The following is a 17906-nucleotide window of genomic DNA, read 5'->3' on the forward strand; positions in this document are numbered from 1 at the left end:
CATTACAATTTTTTTCAAAGTGGTTTTAACTACTCTATCTGTATTGAATTCATAACAGTCCTATCAGGGTAGCTTGACAGGTCTTTATTTCCCTGATTTTACAAATTAGGAAGGTAGGGCTCAGAGAGGTTAGGTCATTTGCCTTAGGTCACACAGCTGGTGAGTAGTGGAGGTAAGAACAAAGGCTAGGTGTCTGACCCCACTACTCCCTGCTCTTTTCAGAAAGCCTGTCAGTGGTTTGTGGAACAAATCAGATGGAGTGTGAATGCATAGAGCCAGCTGGGTATTGGCCTTGGTTTACCTCTCCAAACCAGCAGAAGGCCTGATTAGAACCAAGGTGTCTAGGCCAAGAGCTCAAGCAACTTGATCATCTCTGGGCATCCGGGCAACCTCTCTGTAATTATGGTCACAGTGAATTTGACCAGGAAAGGTTCACTTTTGCAATGAGAACATTTAGAGTGTTAGTCAACCACCCCAACTCCCCAGCCACCTAGAGGATTGTTATCCTGGTATTTTTCAATATGGAGGGATAATTAACCCTTTGTCTTCCAATTCTGCCTAGAAACAATTTAATTTTCTCAGATAATTTAACCTCCAAAAGACTAGTAATTAATACAGCAAAATTGGACTACCCTAAAGAGAGATGGCATTCGACCCACTTAAGTCACTTCCTAAATGGGAGCACACACAGTCAAACCTTATTAATATAAACCTAATACAATGCCGTGCATGTCATACTCCAGGCCTGGTGAACTACAGGGCTGCTGGATTAATGAGCTTTTATCTAGACTGGGCTCCGAGCCCCAAATATCTGAATCAGTTTGTTATGAGCTTCACAGGCTCCCTCTCCGAGGCCAGCCAAAGCAAAACAGAACACGTTAGGCTTCTCATTTAGCATATTTAGCCTTGCTTGATTTGAGTGCAGTGACGTGGCTGTAGAGGAATGTTCCGCTATTCCGATCGCCAGTATTTGCAGTGAGTGACAATCTATGCATAGGTACACTCAGCATTTACACCTGTGCTTGTCAGTTGGCCTCCACGTGGCTGTGCTTTTATTAGACAGGAAGGAGAGAGAGATGGGAAATTCAGAGAGGGAAAGACAGAGAGAATGTGTGTGTGTGTGTGTGTGTGTGTGTGTGTGTGCAGAGGGGGAGAGAGAGAGGCAGGGTAGGTGTTAGCATAAGATCTATTCAAAGTGAAAAGGCCTGAGACCGATGCAACGCAACAGCGATTCCACCAATCAGTACCGACGCTGTCCTGTTGCCCTGCGTACCTCCCCAGCACAAGGTCTCCCTTCATGAGCACCAGCCAGCTGAGGAAAGCAAAGGAGAGGCACCCAGGCGGTGGCCGGCAGCCAGCACTCGCAGAGTGGAGACACGCGGCTCCCCCCTGCCTGGATGTCTGAGCTGGAATGCCCTGCCTCTGACCTGCCTGGCCCCCCCCTCTGCACGGCACAGAAACCCCCATCTGCAGTGGACATCTCTGAACAAAGGTGTCTTTCTTGGGGCACTTTAGCTACGGCCTGACCCGGGAGTGCAGCTTGGCTTCTGTCTGCGCCACTCTTCAAATGCTTAGCGCACTGTGATCGGAGACCTTCCCTGAGCCTGCCCTGCTGGAGGCTGCAGTGGCAGCACAGGCCCGTGTGGGCAGGGAGGGGACAAGGGAGGGTCTGGGGAGATACGGGATTTAAAATAAGCTTCGTCCCTTTTGGACTGAAAGGAATGGCTTTTCCAGCAGGCGCTCACGTTCGATGTTCCATCCCTCCCCCTGCCCCCCACCCCTCCCTTTCTTTCCTCACTCTTTAATAACGACAACACCACAGTTGGACAGCACCTGATATTTTGCAAGCACCAGGTATCCTTGGATCTTCACGACAACCCTGCCAGGCAGGTCAGGCAGGAAGAGGAGGAGTGGGGGGCAAAGAAAGAGTATCCCAGGTGGGTGCCTTTGGGCAAAAAATCACCTCACTTTCTTCCTGAGCCTCAGTTTACTCATCTACAAAAAATGATAACAGTGCATTTCCTGCCTGATAGGGTTGTCCTAGAAACAGTGAAACAATGCAATTGTAAAATGACGCCATGCCAAGTATTAGGTAAGCATAAGGAATTTTTATATCATGTAGATGAAGACATTGAGTCTTAGAGATGTGAGGAGTTTTACTCAAGGGTACACAGTTTAGTAGCAAAATTGGGACTAGAATCCAAGTCTCCCATTTTGTGGTCAAAATTACTTTCCATCACTCCACATGCCCTTCCCATATAAAGAGTGATCTCCCGGTGGTTGGTGGGAGACAGAGCATCTGATTTTCCCCGCACTTGGGCTGGGCTGTGGACAGGTGACTGTCATTTGCTGATGTACTCACTCTCTTGGCTTCCCTCCAGTCCACAGGTAGGCTGAGCCCTTCGGAACACCTGCTTCCAAATTCACTCCTCCCTTACCTGTGACGCCCCCTTTGTTCGCTAACTTCTCTGGCTAATTGATACTCCTCTTTCCTAAATTCTCACATTTTTATTTCCAGTTTTTACCATGCCTGAAGAACTTAACTATTTTATATTCTTTATTGCCTCCTAAATGCTAACTCTCTCTGACTCTGTTTTCTGTTCCTTAGGAGCAAGGGGGTTCTTCTTTATGGTCCCTCACAGTACACAGGACGGTGCTGAGTGTCTGGTGGCATGCAGAGAGGGTTTGTATTTGAGGAGCCTCCCTTCCTAGGTTGGTGTCTTGCTCCCATGCCATAAATGTGCTGTGCTCTTGGCATAAAAAGCCCTTTCTCTCCTTTTATACCTGGCAACTTCTGCTCATCTTTTGTGTTATTCCTTTTTAGGCCAGGGGACATCTGGTGCTGTGTGCCCTTCCTTAATCCCCTCCCCTGACTCCTCTGTTCAGAGTTATCATTATTTTGGTGCTGGATCTTTCTCTGCTAATCCAAGATCTCTGTGAGAGCAGAGGCTGCGTCTTCATCATCTCCGGATCCCAGGACTGTCCTTGTGCACTGCCCCATGCAAGAACCTGTAATAAATACTTGTTGAGTGCAAGATTCAGTGAACAAGTTCCAAGTCCAATCTTTCACTGGAAACTGTTTTTGGTCTGAGTTGAGATCTCCTAGAAGAACTATGTGTAAGGCAGTTTCAAAACAGTAGCTGCATGGACTTTGCTTTTCTCAAGAACTGCACTCACTGCCTCTCGGATTTTCAATCCTGCTTTGAGTTGGCTGCATCCAGAGATGACCACTGCTGTTCTCAGGGAGAAGGAATTCCAGTCCTGTAGTGCAGGGCAGTGGCTGAAACAGCTTCCTATACATCCTGTCTTCACAAATTCCTCCCTTATATCTTTCCCTCCTCCCTCCACCCACAACAAATCCCAGACCCTTCCTCTCCTCTCCGAATCTGAAAGACGTTTATGAGGCTCGTCACTGGGGAAGCATCTGAGGCCCATTCCTGCCTCTCCCTTCCCTAGCATGAGGGACTCTCGTCCCCCTCCCTCACCCTCGCCTCCTGGGCCAAGCTCAGATATCTCTTGCCCTGTTTATGGGTTGTTGGGATTTTTCCAACAACCTGAGATGAATCTCCCAGGCCCCACAGGTAGTGCCGCTCCGTCTCCAAGCCATAAACCACAGCTGGGTCTTTCATCTGCGATTGCTTATGTCATAAACGAGTGGGAGGAACAGCAAAGGGAGAGCAACAGCCCTGAACCATTCCAGATTTTTTTTTTTTACAAAAAAGGGGAAAAAAAAGCCCTAAGAAACATGTCCAAACTTTGCGCCAAGCAAATTCATTTGTCTCTGGTAGGCTGTGCGTGGAGACTTGATCTCTGGACTTCCCCACTAGGAGTCAGATTTATGCTGCGTTTGTGCCTAAATGGCCTCCAGGGATGCTGACATTTGTTGTCAGAGAGCGGTGAGTGGAGTTCCTTTCATCTCCGCTGAGGGGTGTCAGCTTAAATTATGAGGAATCGCTCCGGCCTGCATCTGGGTGTGGGAGTCTCTGCAGCAGAGAGGGGCCGCCTCTCCCTCCACTCTACATCTCTGCTGTTTTAAGGTGTTTTTTTTTCCCTCTTCCCTCCAGTTCTCCTGCTGATTCTGAGAGAAATCTCCCAGCTCTTTTAGAATGTTCCTTTCTCTTGGGCAAGTTGATAAGTGCGTATCTCAGGCACTGCATATTTTCATGCAGAAGTCGGGACCCGAGTCAGGCAGGTCTGCCCCTGCCGAACGACGGGAGCCTCAGTGAACATTCCAGGAACAGCTTGGAAATTCCCCAAGAGAGTCGTTATGCCCATGATGTTGACGACACAGTGGACGGAAGCTGGGTGACGGTCAGTGATGGTCCGCGTGCCTGGTGGCAGCTGGCTGGTGGCACCTGTCTGTACTTTGAGAGGTGCCAAGAGGCTCCCCCATCCCTCTATCTTCAGAATCTCTCTCGCTCGGATGAGCCAGCACACCCGAAATTCCACGTTGGTGACTGTCAGGGTAGATGCATTTCTTATTAAATGTTTATATGTTATTGACCGTGGGAGAGAACACATCGAACCGTGCTAACCACTGACTCCACAGTGTGTCGGATGAGCAGAGCTTCCTGCCTGCAGTCAGGGCCGGAAAGAATGGCACTTGGGATGTGTAAGTTTTGATGGAGAACAGAAGGTCAGGAGAGGTCTAGGGCAGGGGTGAGCAAACTAGGGTATGCAGCCAAACCTGGCGTGCTGCCTGTTTTTGAAATATAGTTTTACTGGAGCACAGCCATGCCCATTCATATTGTCTGCGGCTGCTTTTGTGCTACAACGGCAGAGTTGAGTAGTTGCGCTGCAGACCGTAAGGCCTGCAGAGACTGAACTATTAACCCTGGCATTTTACAGAGCAAGTTTGTAGGCTGCTGGTATAGAGCATGAAGTGCTTTCTAGAAGGCAAAATGGGGGACCTGAAGAGATAGAAGAGAGCGTGAGATATTGAACAGCAGAAAGGAGGAATCAGAGGGAGAAAATGCACCATGAAAATGATAGAAACACTCCACAAACAAACCACTACTGCTACCGCTTCTCGTTCTCTTTCTCCTTCTTTGTTTTCTCTTTCCCCTTCTTCCTTCCATCTCCTCCTCCTTCTCCTCCTCCTCCTTCTAAAAACAAATACACTTTCCTCTCTCTTCTTACAAGGATGGGGAAAGAATGAATGAGCAGCTCTCTATGTCCTCCAAAAACAGGCACCAATGGCTAGCCTAGGAGGTGGTTCTCCTACCCCCTTCTCCATCCGTTCATGATGGGACAGCAGCTCTTTGGAGATGCACACGCGTCCCAGGCAAGGCGGAGTACAGTGACAGCAGCGGGAGGACCCCAGTTGGCCCTCAGCCATCCTGCCTCTGGGGCTCTGAACAAACTGCAGAAATCCTACCTTCCTTCTAGAACAAGCCCTAGCTCCCTCTCTTTCTCTGTCCTCTCACAAGCACTCACACGCTCACATTCCACTGGCTGTCTATATTGGCCAGGGTCATTTCTGCAAGAGAGAGAAATGAATACTTGTAGTGTTAAACCTTAACTCAGATCCCCCATTGATAGGAGATTGCTATTAACTGAAAACATGTGTCTAGGACCAGGAATACATCTTTTATGTTGATGACAAAAAATCATCTTTAATGATGATTATTGTTATTTATTGAGCACCAATCTCTTCTGGATGGTGCTAAACCCTTTGCATACATCATCTCATTTAATAATTCCAATAACACTGTTATTTTCCCTGATGAGAAAATTGCGTTTTGAGAATGCGTTCAAAATCACACATAATAACTGTTAGAGCCAGAATTTAAACTTGAGTTTATATGACTCCAAACCTCACGCTTGTAAGTACCATGTCACGTTGCTTTCCTGGATAGTGTCAACACATCCGAACCATGATCACTATTTTACACTTTACATTTTCATTAGTTACATTATCCCACTTACCCCTATACATTTGCATCAAACTATTGGAGGAATGACTGTAAAAGAATCAGACCGACTCCATGAGACATTTGCAAGTACCATTTTATTGACAAAACTGGTATAAGACACGAAGTTTTAGCAGATGATAAAATTGCACTTTACGTTTTCCATTGTGAGTGTGTTCTACACCGAGCATTGGTCGGCCCTCACTCGCAGGCCTGGCCTGCAGACCCAGTTCCTTTGCATTGCCTGCCTCGCCGGAGATCTGCATGATCCTCGGGGTGGGATGTTAGCCCCATTTCCTCAGAAATGTCACTGAAGGCATCACTAGGGCCAGCCTTTTCACAGAGTGAAAAGGAACATCCTTTTCACTCTGGGGAGTCCACCTTCTTGAGAATTCTCGGCCTCACACCGGGATTGGGGGAGTCTCCCAGCAGTGGGATGAGTGGGCCCAGCTATGGCTTTCTTTTTTCTACCTTTTATCCTCTTGTGGGATCTTCTTATTTTCCTGAGGCTTTTAGTTCTTCAGTGCTTGTTTTCTCCTGGCCATTCTGAAAATCTCCTTCTAGAAAGATTTTACAACCCCTGATACCCAGGTGAGACCAAGATCCTCTTACCGCATTACCCCTGGAAAAGAGCGACCTCGGAGTAAGATGCCAGAGTAGCCACGCCTCATCATGAGGACTCTTGTTTAACTCTCTTCTGTATTCTTTGGAGTTTTTTTATTTGTACTATTGAGAAGGATGAGGCAGAGGGAAAAGACATCCTTTTCTTAACCTCGATTGCAAGCCACCCGTGTGCCAGGACCGTGTTAGCTGTTTTTGCATGTAACAGCATTACTTCTGTGACACCCACGGGCTGGGTGTTCCCGTCTTCTTCATGCAGGTGAGGAAACCGAGGGTCAGTGACGTGACGTGACTCACATGGTGCTGTACTTATAACGAGGGGGCAGAACTGGGATGGAAACCTAGGTCTGCCGACCTCAGTCCCTTTTCAATTATATTAAAAGCGTCATGTCCTCAAGAACTCACAATGTGGTGTTCCCTTAATGTTCAAGCTTGTATGTTTAATGTTCATAGAAAGAAGAAGCCATTGTCCTTTCAGGTAGAATAAGCTTTTGGGCTCTGGTAGAGCCAAAAATTAGAACTCAGCTAACATCTAAACTAAAACAGCATATGCCAAAGAGCATCCTTTAGAGAGGAGGCGGGAGTGAAGGAAAAGGATGTGTAGCTCACACACAGTGGGTCCCTCATCTTGGCTTTCTCAGAGCGGCCAGGAGGGGCTGGCACGGGGAAAGCCCTTGGGCAAAGGTTTTCACTGGAGGAAGGAGGACAGCTGAGCTCTATGAGGACCCAGAAATCAATGAGGTTCTTCTTAGGATCACTCGGGCATACAACTACCTATGGCTTTTAATGCCAAAGGGAAAAAGAAGTCTCTCTCACTAGGGTATTTTCCAGACCCTGGAAAAGAATGTGATGCCCACCAGAGGCTTTATTTCCTTTAAAAGTCACCCCTGGCACTGCTCACTGCTTGTAGAGTTGAAGTAATTCACATAATTGTAGTTACTTTAATAGATAATTATTTATTTTATAGATAAGAAATTTTGACTAATTATTAGAGTTATCTGTCCATACTCAGTTGTCTGTACCTGTAGGTACTCTAATGCTGGTTCTCTGTGGCCTTTCAAACAGTAGTATTTTCTACCACCTGGCAGTGGCCAGAATTTCAGACATAGTATCGAGGAAGTTATAAGTAACTTCTCCAGGTCTAGTCTTAAAAAATGATAATCTAAGAAATAATATTAATAACCAATACTTACTGAGCACTTACTATATGCCACTCAGCACTCTGAATGTCTTATTGGTATAAACTCGTTCAGTCCTCACAACAACCCCAGTGGAGTGGGTTCTCCTATATCACTGTTTTGCAGATGAGTAAATTGAGACAGAGAGTTAAGTAACTTTTGCAAGGCCACACAGCTGGTAAATGCGGAGCCGGGATGTCGTACTGTGATGAAGCCCTGAGGCGTAATGTGGATGTTCTGGTTCCTGCCTTTGGGTTTTAGAAGCTTATTCTAAGCACCTTCCTGGAAGCTTCCAAATCAATGCCACGTAGGTTGTTGCTCTCATACATAGAGTCATCCTGGGAATGTGGACACAAGGGCCTTGTTACGGAATAAAATATCGCTCTAGGAAATGGATTTTGGGGACTCACAGAATTGCTTTTTGCTCCTTCTAGGTAAAAGTGACGATGAAGAAAGTCTTTGCAAGTCAGCCCACGGGGCAGGGAAAGCAGCTACTGAGGACGGCAAGGACCATAAACGCCCCAAACGTCCTAGGACCATCTTGACAACCCAGCAGAGGAGAGCTTTCAAGGCCTCATTTGAAGTATCTTCCAAGCCCTGCAGGAAGGTACAGGAGGGAAAAGGGGAGGAAGGAGAACTGGGCCCACTTCTCTGGGATCTCAGTGGGCACGTGGGGGTCAGAGCAGTAAGGAAGGCTGCTCCGATGGAACCTGTGCAGGTGGCCTTGAGCCCTGTTTGAAACTGTAGGGATCATTAATCTACGGCCAGGGATGTACTGGAGTCTCCTCATGCTTTTCATGCATGAATCCCGACTCCAAATGGCCCCAGCTCGCACCTTTCATTTCCTGGAGAGCAGTGGAAATAATAATAATAATAATAATAATAATAATAATAATAAGTACCAGTCATGCTGTAGACCAAGACGCTGTAACAAAGAGTATAAAAGTACAGCGGCTTGCAGTATGTACTCTCTTTTTGGTCTGGCTTGTTCTACTTGGTGGAGCGATTTTGGGATTCATCCAAGTTGCGGTTCATTCCTTTTTGTTGTTGAATGGTATTGTGCTGTATGGACATGCCATGGTTGGCTTCTCCATTCACCTATTGATGGGCATTTGGGTTGTATCCATTTGGGGCTGTTAAAAATAGTGCTGCTGCAAACACTTGTGTAAAAAAAAATACAGTGGCTCAATGAGATGGGAGTTTATTCTTCTCTTATGTCATAGTCTGGAAGTGAGCAAGCCAAGACTGGTGGGGTGGCTCTGTTATCCCTCACCTGGGTCCAAAGGGCTGCTCCAGTTGTCACCATGTTCCCAGCCTCCAGGGTGTAAAGAGAGGAAGTGGAGGGCAGCTGCCTTTTTAAGTATATAACCAGGGGTTGCTCAGATCACTTCCACTCATATGTGTTGGCCAAAATTTGATCCTGTAGACATACTCCCTGCAAGGGAAGCTGGGAAATGAGTCTATCTGGATGACCACATGCCCTGCTAATCCTTAGGGATTTGATTGCTGATTGGAGGAAGGAGAGAATAGATATTGGGGATAATTAGCCGTCTCTGCCACAAATAGCCGTGTCCATTTATTGAGTACTTGCCATTTATTGACTGCCTACCATATGCTGGGTACTACCTTTTACACAATAAAAAGAAAAGAAAGAATATTCTTTATTGAAATTTATAAAGGAAATACATTGTAAAAGTTTTTTAGCATCGCCTGCATCCCTATTTGTATTAGTCAGCTTTAGCTGTGATTAAAAAACAACCCAAAGTCTTAGTGGCTCCCAAAAAACATTTACTTCCTTCTCTGGGGCTGTGCATTGGCTGTGGCCCAGCAGGGTTCAGGTTCAGGCCTGCTCCACCTGCCTCTCTTTCGAAGGTCCAGGCTGAAAGAGCAGCTTCCTCCTGATGCATGCTGTTCTCCTGAGGATGGCAGAAGGCAAGAGGCCAGGCCAAAACACGAAGCCCATTGGAAACCTTTGCTGGATATCACACACATCACAGTCCATGGGCCAGAGCAAGGCATGGGCTTAGCCCAACATGGGTGCAGTGGTGAAGCATACACCCTCCGTGGGGCAGAGGAGGGAAGGATAGATACTTGTTGAACAATAGTACAGTCTACCACAACTTCTGACCTTTGAAAAGATTTAACTGCAAACTCTTTCCTTCCCTATCCTTGCAGCTCTCTATGCTCCAAGGGAGGTCCTGGTAGAAAGTGAAATACTCCAAGGCCAGCTTGCTGCAGGACAAAGTATAACCTTCCTCATTTGCTTACTTGTTCTATGTGTTCTGAACTCCCAGCCCCTGCATGGGCTTGTGCTGGGTGCTCGTCTCCAGGTAGCTTCCAGGCCACCAGCATGGAGGAGACGCATGCATACGTTTACTGTAACACCAGAGAGAGCTCTGAGGACCACAGCAGAGGGGCAGCTGGGAGCCACAGAGAAAGGAAAGGTCACTTTGGTCTAGAGAATCAGGCAAGGCTTTGTGGAACAGGTGGCTTTTGAGCTGGGCCTCTGAGGAACGGATAGGGTTTCAGCAGGTGAAGGCGGGCCCCTGTGTGCACTCCTGTTTTCGTTGGCTTAGCAGAAGGATGTGCTTTAAAAACCTGCTCTAATCATCCTGCTTCTCCTAAGCCTCAGCCCAAGTGTCATGATAGAGGTGACATATTTCCCAAGGCCTCCAGTTTGCTCTACTCATGTGTTTATTCAAGGCGCTCTTTCCATCCCATCTTCTCCCCAGAATCCAATCAAAAGGGGGCAGTGTCTTTTAGGCCCACTCTGAAAATCTGTGCTTCTTGCCCTCTCTCTTCTTGACACCTTGCTGGCCCCTCACTAGGTGCCTGTATGGTGGGCAGATGTTTAAGCACATCTGTTTATTAGCTGGATCTCACTTGTCCTGCCTCTGCCCGCCCCAGTACATGTGCCTGCATCAGAGCTGACTACCTGCCTCTGCCGCATTCCCGATTGCTCTCATCTTATTCTCCTTGGGCAGGGCTTACTCAGGATAACAGTGAATATGAATATTTCTGAAATACCCAAAGTCACCTAGAGACAGAAGCAAAAATACAGGTCAATGAAGTTAGGCAAGAGAAGAGAGCAAGAGAGAACCATTTGTTTTTGCAACATCATTTTCATTCTCATTTCTCCTTAAGTAGGTTAATGTTTATGCATGGCCTATAGCTAAAGCATAGCAATAGACTTCCCTAATGTCTAAGAACCACTTGAAAGCCTAATTTTCAGAGTAAGAAAAATCTAGAAATACCTTTTGGTAATGAGCATCTAAATTAATGACCGTTTCTTTTTTTCGTTTACCTGGTGAAAGACTCTGTACTGGAAGGGAAGCACATTCTTGTGTTTGAGTTTATGCTGGACATTAAACGCTAGCCAGCTCCTACATAAGACACAGTCTGTTGGCCTCCCCATGCACTATACAGAAAATGTTCTGCCTCCTACCCTAAGATGGCAATGTTTCCACATTTCTAATGTTCAATTTTTTCAAGGTGAGGGAGACTCTGGCTGCAGAGACAGGGCTGAGCGTCCGCGTCGTCCAGGTGTGGTTCCAGAACCAGAGAGCTAAGGTAACCTGCTTATTACTTTTTTGTCTGTCCCTTCATTGCTAGGGACATTGCAGCAGGAAATTGTACTCGTTGCCAGGTTTTCTAACCTGAACTCTTTGGATAGAATAGTTCTCTCGATTCAAAAATTCTGTTATCAACAATCATTTCAGCCACAGCAGACCTCCAGAAGGGGAGAGACCAGGCATTTGTTTTAGTGAAATGGCTTTTTTTTCCTAGTGGCCTTGACCGTGAATCTGGCCAGCCATCTGTATGAATAAATGTCTTTCTGTGTCTTTTAGTTAAAGCGTGTTCTGTAATTCACATTTATTTAATCCAGATATCAACTTTTTTAAAAATTTCAAAAAGAAACCCAAGTAGCACACATAGGACTGATCTAAGACAACATTGTGACATGGTGGAGTGAATGCCTTCACTCATCTCTCCCAGGCCAGCCCTCTCCGACCTAGGCCCACTGTCATACCGCCCTCTGGCCCCTACTATGGGCTGTATTCCTGCATCACAGTCTTTGTTTTAGAATTTTTACTCATTGTTCTTCCTACCTCTAAAAATACATGTGGCCTATGGCCTGTTTCTCTAGGGCCCTGATCTTTAGTGGATGATGTGAGGAAAAACAAATACTATTTTTCCTCTGCTTTCATACCACAACAATCAACACAAAACACTTCTGTGACCAAATGGGGGGGTCTTTCCCCACACACCAAGCAAGCAGTCAGTTTTGCCTTGGACACCAGCTGGCTTTCCTCCAACTCAGTTCAATTCTGACACCATCTACCTGGAGTTAACATCAGATGCCATTGGTTGAGGGCTCAGTCCCCAAGACTGTGCCCCCCAACCCCAATTGGCATTCGCAAGATCCAGGTTGTGGCTTGTGCTTCTCATCAACTGGCTATAAATCAGGATCCCACAAGCCTCTCCTAGGGTTCCATTAATTTGATAGAGCTGCTCAGAGAACGCAGGAAACACTTACTTACACTTGCTGGGTTATTATAAAGGACATTACAAAGGATACAGATGAAGAGATGCATAGAGTGAGAAGTGGGGGGAGGGGTGCAGAGCTTTCATGCCCTCCCCAGGTGAACCACTCTCCAGGAACTTCCATGTGTTCAGCTATCGGGAAGCTCTCTGAACCCCGTCCTTTTGGGTTTTTATGGAGGATTCATTATATAGGCATGATTAATTAAACCATTGGCCATTCGTGATCAACTTAACCTTCAGCCTCTCTCCCCTGGAGGTTGGGGGATGGGGCTGAAAGTTCCAACCCTCTAATCCCGCCTTGGTCTTTCAGGTGACCAGCCCCCCTCCTTAAGCTATCTAGGGGCTGCCAGCCATCAGTCAATCATTAGCATTCAAGAAGATATCACTTTGGGGATTCCAAAAATTTTAGAAGTTGTATGCCAGGAAACAGGGTTAAAGACCAAATATATATTTTAGAATAGCACAGGTGATAAATTACTATCTCATTATTTGATCGTGATTGGCTAAGATAGCATTTTCCTAACTGAATTCCTCAGAATAGGGCTATTGATGTGTTATTCCATCAGAAAAAGACTTCATGGTATATGAAGTTTGAGAAGCCCCATAGCTCATGGATTCACACAGCAGAGGAGCACATTTATAGCTCTGAGAAATCTCGCAGTAAAGAAATTTAAGAAAAAAATCTGGTGTTTCCTCCACACACATACACTCAAAATACATGTTAACATCTCATGGAACCCTAGTGTTCCACAGAACACAGTTTGAGAAACATTGGGTTAAAAGGTTCCTTCAAGGAAGTTTGTGAGTTAACAGGGTGCTTTGGGAGACAAGCTCCTTACCCAGAGGCATGAACCTCCCGGTAGGCTCATGTCAAACACAAGGGCTGGCAGACAGGAGAGGGGAAGGGAACAGCCTCCTGGCTTATCCTAAATCACACCCTATTGGCAGCCCCTTGCTCCGTATGTCTGGGCTGCAGACCCCACAGTCACACTTATTCCCTCACGTAAAATTGTCACAGCCCAAGCAGCAAGTTTTATTTACTGGGGGAAGGAAATCCCTGTTCCTGCTAAGATAAGCTGCACCACCACAGTAGCGGAGCCGTCGGCTGAGATGCTGCAAACTTGAACCGCTCAAATGCGGCTCCCTTACTGAGTAAAAGCCAGGGAAATGGTCCCTCTGCTTTACAAACAAGCCCTCTCATGGAGAAGATGATGTCACTTCCAGCTTCCCCCTTACCACGTGCACCTGCCACAGGCCATCTGACTTCTAATCCTATGGTCCTCTCCTCCTCAGATGAAGAAGTTGGCCAGGCGGCAGCAGCAACAGCAGCAAGATCAACAGAACACGCAGAGGCTGAGTTCTGGTAAGCTGTCTCCTCCTCCCGGCTGGTCCCTGCTGGAGTCCAGGCCACTCCTGCCAGAGGTCTCCCACCACCCAGCTCGTTGAATGGCCTGTCTGGAAGCCCAGTTCACACCCATCGGAGAGAAAAGGCCTTCGAGTGAGGACTGAGCCATGAGGAACTCGTGAGAGGGTTGGGGGCGCCTGGGCTGCAGGCCTAGAACTGCTGATTGGAGGCGTCCCCGTGCCTGGATCCCACCACAGTGTCAGGGGAATGTGTCAGGACTATGTGTGGTCATAGACATGTTTAATTTCTCACCTTGCTCAGTCCTCCTTCAAGGGTAATCAGTTTAATAGAAGACGCCACTTGGCAGGGCACAGTGGCTCACACCTATAATCCTAGCACTTTGGGAGGCCAAGATGGGAGGATTGCTTGAGGCTGGGAGTTGAAAACCAGCCTGGGCAACAAAGCAGGACCCCATCTCTACAGAAAATAAAAAATTAGGTGTGGTGGTGTGCCTCTGTAGTCCTAGCTACTCGGGAGGTTAGACAAGAGGATCTTTTGAGTCTAGAAGTTCAAGGCTGCAGTGAGCTATGATCACACCACTGCACTCCAACACAGAGTGAGACTCTGTCTCTAAAAAGAATTAAAAAAAAAAAAGACACTGTGCTATGACTTATCCCTTTCCAAATTAACATAAAATAGCAAAAATAATGATAGTAAAATCATAATCCCCTACTTTGAAGAGCACGTTTATAGCTCGCACAGTGCTATCACACATACTGACTTGACTCTTACAGTACCCACCTCTGAGGCGAGTGGAGAAGTTATTATTATGCCCACTTCACAGATGGACAAACAAAGGCTCTGCAAGATCGAATACATTCCTGTATCAGTAAGGGTTGGAGTCGGGACTAGAACTCCAACTCTGCGTTCCACTAGGCTGTGCTCCCTAACACACCTCTACCCATGTGTACCCTTTTATAAAAAAAATAAATAAATAAATAAAGGTAGTGTGAAGGTCGGGAAGGGGGTGAAGAAGGACAGGTTCTGGGAGTCTTTAAGGAAGTTAAAAGAAAAAAAAAAACCAGGAACAACGCCATTCTTAAAAACACATGCCCCCAAACTCGGCCATCCAGGAGAATTCCTCGGACGATCTGTACCACAGAGCAGGGCTTCTCACAGTTTAATGTGCACGTAAATTACCTGTAATCTTAGGGTTTGAGAACACAAACTCACAGTGCTTGGGACTTTGTTTGAAGAACTCTAAGGGCAGCTCCTAAGGTAGACTTAAGAAAGCAGAAGCTGGTGGGAGATAGAGTCTCTATTCTCCCCATGTTTAGAGAACCAGAGAAAGATGCGGAGGCAACAACTGAGTCCTCCTTTTCTCATAAAGTTCTGTGCATGAGTGTAGCAAGGTGTAGTTCCAAAGCGCATACACACAATCTTATGGAATCTTCAGATCAGCTGTTGAGGTCAGTGGGGCCGGCGTCATGATTTCCACTTGCCTGGTAGGCTCATAGTGGGTTATTGCAGGAAGGGTCTTTAGATTTATCCACCCCAGGGGCTGCCAGACCTGGGTACAGTGTCACAGCCCTTTGTTTAAATGATATATTTCAAAGATGTTCTCAGAGTTCAGCTGCCCAGCCCCCACCCATCCTTTCCTCCAAGGTGATCCCTACGGCCTTTGGTGGGCACAGGCTGGCACCCACTGATGTCCCCTCATCCCGTTCCATTTCGTAAGTGAGGAAACCAGGACCCAGGGGAGTAACGTGCTGGGCTGTACGTTGAGAATGACCTGCCTTCCTCCCTGTCCCACAGCTCAGACGAATGGCGGCGGGAGTGCTGGGATGGAAGGGATCATGAACCCCTACACGGCCCTGCCCACCCCGCAGCAGCTCCTGGCCATCGAGCAGAGTGTCTACAGCTCGGATCCCTTCCGACAGGGTCTCACCCCACCCCAGATGCCTGGAGACCACATGCACCCCTATGGTAAGAGGGACTCGAGCCCCACAGGCCCTCTCACGAATTGCGTGTGTTTCTCATTCCCTCCCAAGCACACCTACGCAGTTCCTAGATGCTCACTGACGCTCCAAAGCAGAATAAGTGCCCACAAAATACCACCTGAATCACCTAGCGGCCCTAGCCAATGACTGCGGAAGAAAGAGCCACATGGCATATTCGTTAGTGATGCTTCCATTTATTCTTCTTTTCAAAGCTTCTTGTTTCTTACTTTTACATAGAATATTGTGCTTTCATTGTGGACCTGTTTGTTGTGACTGGATTCCACAGTCTTGAGTTTCATGCCAGATACCACACTGACGTATTTGCAAGCAATATCAGTGCTGATACAGGCAGAAGGCCTTAATTAAGCAAACATTTACGTAAAGAAAGAAAATACATAAGAAGCACAGAAAACAAATTTTCTAATTGGATTATCCTATTATGGATACTAGTAGGTGCTCTAATTTAATTCATGAAACATAAACTGATTGTAGTATCTCCCTTATCCTCATCTCACCCAAACTGGGGTTGATTTGGATGCTGAGTGTGGGTAGCTGAGCCTCCCCACTCACCCAGCTTGCTGCTTAAGCTAGTGGACAAGCCGGGGGCCGGGAGATCCTGGTGGGGTGGGGTGAACTCTGGAGTGAATGCTCAAGTTCACCCTCAGGGCCAAATGTAGGCTACTCCGTTTTTACACAGAGAAGGCCAATGGTGTTTGTAATGCATTGATCTATGTGTAATCTGTGACAAATGATCCTGATAGTTAAAAAATAAAGTTTTATTCAGCAAGCCTTCAAAACATTAGTATCAGAGGCATATGCCTGAGCTCACAGATTTTGTTAAACAACTTCTTTTTTGTCTTCATTAAAAAAATTTGGTTGTTAAAATCACCCCTCCCTTCCCATGTCACACATTCAGCAAGCATTTATTAAGATCTGGCCCTCTGCATGCCCTTCATTGGCCAGCCTCGTTCACTGATACTTTTGTAGGTATGTATGCGCACGTTCAGGTGACATCCACCCTTTGGCTTCCTTAGAAAACACAGGTCACATCTGTATCACTCTTTCCTCCACAGCTATGGGAAAACAGAGCAAATGAATGTTTTGCAGATTCTTAAATGTTCAGAGTCTCAGGGGTCTTGTTACATAAAGGATGCCTGTGATGAATCCTTTAGTGAAACGAATAGTTAAAGCCCCATGACATAAACTCTAGTTTTCACCTCTCCCAGCTTTGACTTGCGGTGGGGGACAAGGCGTACTGGTTACGGCAGTCCCTCAGCTGCTCCACAGCGTGCCCTGCTGGCGTCTCTGTCAAGCCTGTAAATCAGTTGAGGGTCGACTCCTAACCCTCCTTTTCTTTGCAGTACAGATTTGGGGAACAGCATACCCTGAGTGTCTGCTTGCTGTTGGAAAAGACAAATGTTACCATGGGAGGTTTCATCAGCCTCACTCCAAGAGGCGATGTTTGTTTTTTTACTTTCCCTCCTTCAAGCACCAGTTTTGAGGCCCAAGTCCCGTAGGAGCCCTGCCTCTGTCCCTCCAGCCTCTGGCGACATGTCCTGCCTGCTCCTCACACTCCCTGTCTAGACACTCTGACATTTGCTTATGCTGCACTCAATTTAGCACTTTGTCATATCCTAGTTTATATTGTGTTAACTTGTTGCACTTTGGACGTGAGACCCCTACAGAGAATATAGACGTTTTGTGGGCAGGGACTATGCCCCCTCCTGCTTTTCTATGCAGTTCAACCCCACCCCTGCTCTTTTCCCAGCACCCAGGAGAAAGTTGCACGGGTAGGGGGAGGGGTGCTCAGGCAACACTCACTGAATTCAGCTGAATTTTCTCAGGCTGAAATCAGTCTCTTCTTCCAGACCTTCATGCGGGTGTTTCTTCTCCATTTCAGGTGCAGAGCCTCTTTTCCATGACCTGGATAGCGACGACACCTCCCTCAGTAACCTGGGTGACTGTTTCCTAGCAACCTCAGAAGCCGGGCCCCTGCAGTCCAGAGTGGGAAACCCCATTGACCACCTGTACTCCATGCAGAATTCGTACTTCACCTCTTGAGTCTTCCCCTAGTGTCCTGTGGCAAGGCTCCCATACAGAACAACCGCATTATGTGAGGGGTCGCTGGCTTTAGGACGGGGAGGCCAGGGAAGAGGCGGGCTGGGGAGGGACTTTTGTTGGGGATGCTGTTGTATAACGATAAGGTGTAGCTCGGCATTTCCAAAGACTGAATACATTATGGATTGCATAGTTTAATGTTTCTAATAAGAGTCTTAGCGTTAGATGTGAAGATGTGTTTATCATT

At 46.9% G+C, this 17906-nt stretch overlaps 1 protein-coding gene across 1 annotated transcript in view; it reads left to right on the forward strand.

The window, feature by feature from the left end:
* The window catches only part of LMX1A (LIM homeobox transcription factor 1, alpha), a 148644-nt gene extending 130982 nt beyond the window's left edge, over positions 1-17662 (forward strand). The window contains exons 5-9 of the mRNA XM_012639537.1: positions 8146-8318; positions 11204-11281; positions 13550-13619; positions 15417-15587; positions 17502-17662. Coding sequence (XP_012494991.1) covers positions 8146-8318; positions 11204-11281; positions 13550-13619; positions 15417-15587; positions 17502-17662 — 653 coding nt within the window. The remainder of the gene's footprint in view (positions 1-8145; positions 8319-11203; positions 11282-13549; positions 13620-15416; positions 15588-17501) is intronic.
* Positions 17663-17906: the final 244 nt, after the last annotated feature.

This window comes from Propithecus coquereli, unplaced genomic scaffold, assembly GCF_000956105.1.
Source record: "Propithecus coquereli isolate 6110/MARCELLA unplaced genomic scaffold, Pcoq_1.0 Scaffold140, whole genome shotgun sequence".
In the NCBI taxonomy this organism is placed as follows: Eukaryota; Metazoa; Chordata; class Mammalia; order Primates; family Indriidae; genus Propithecus; species Propithecus coquereli.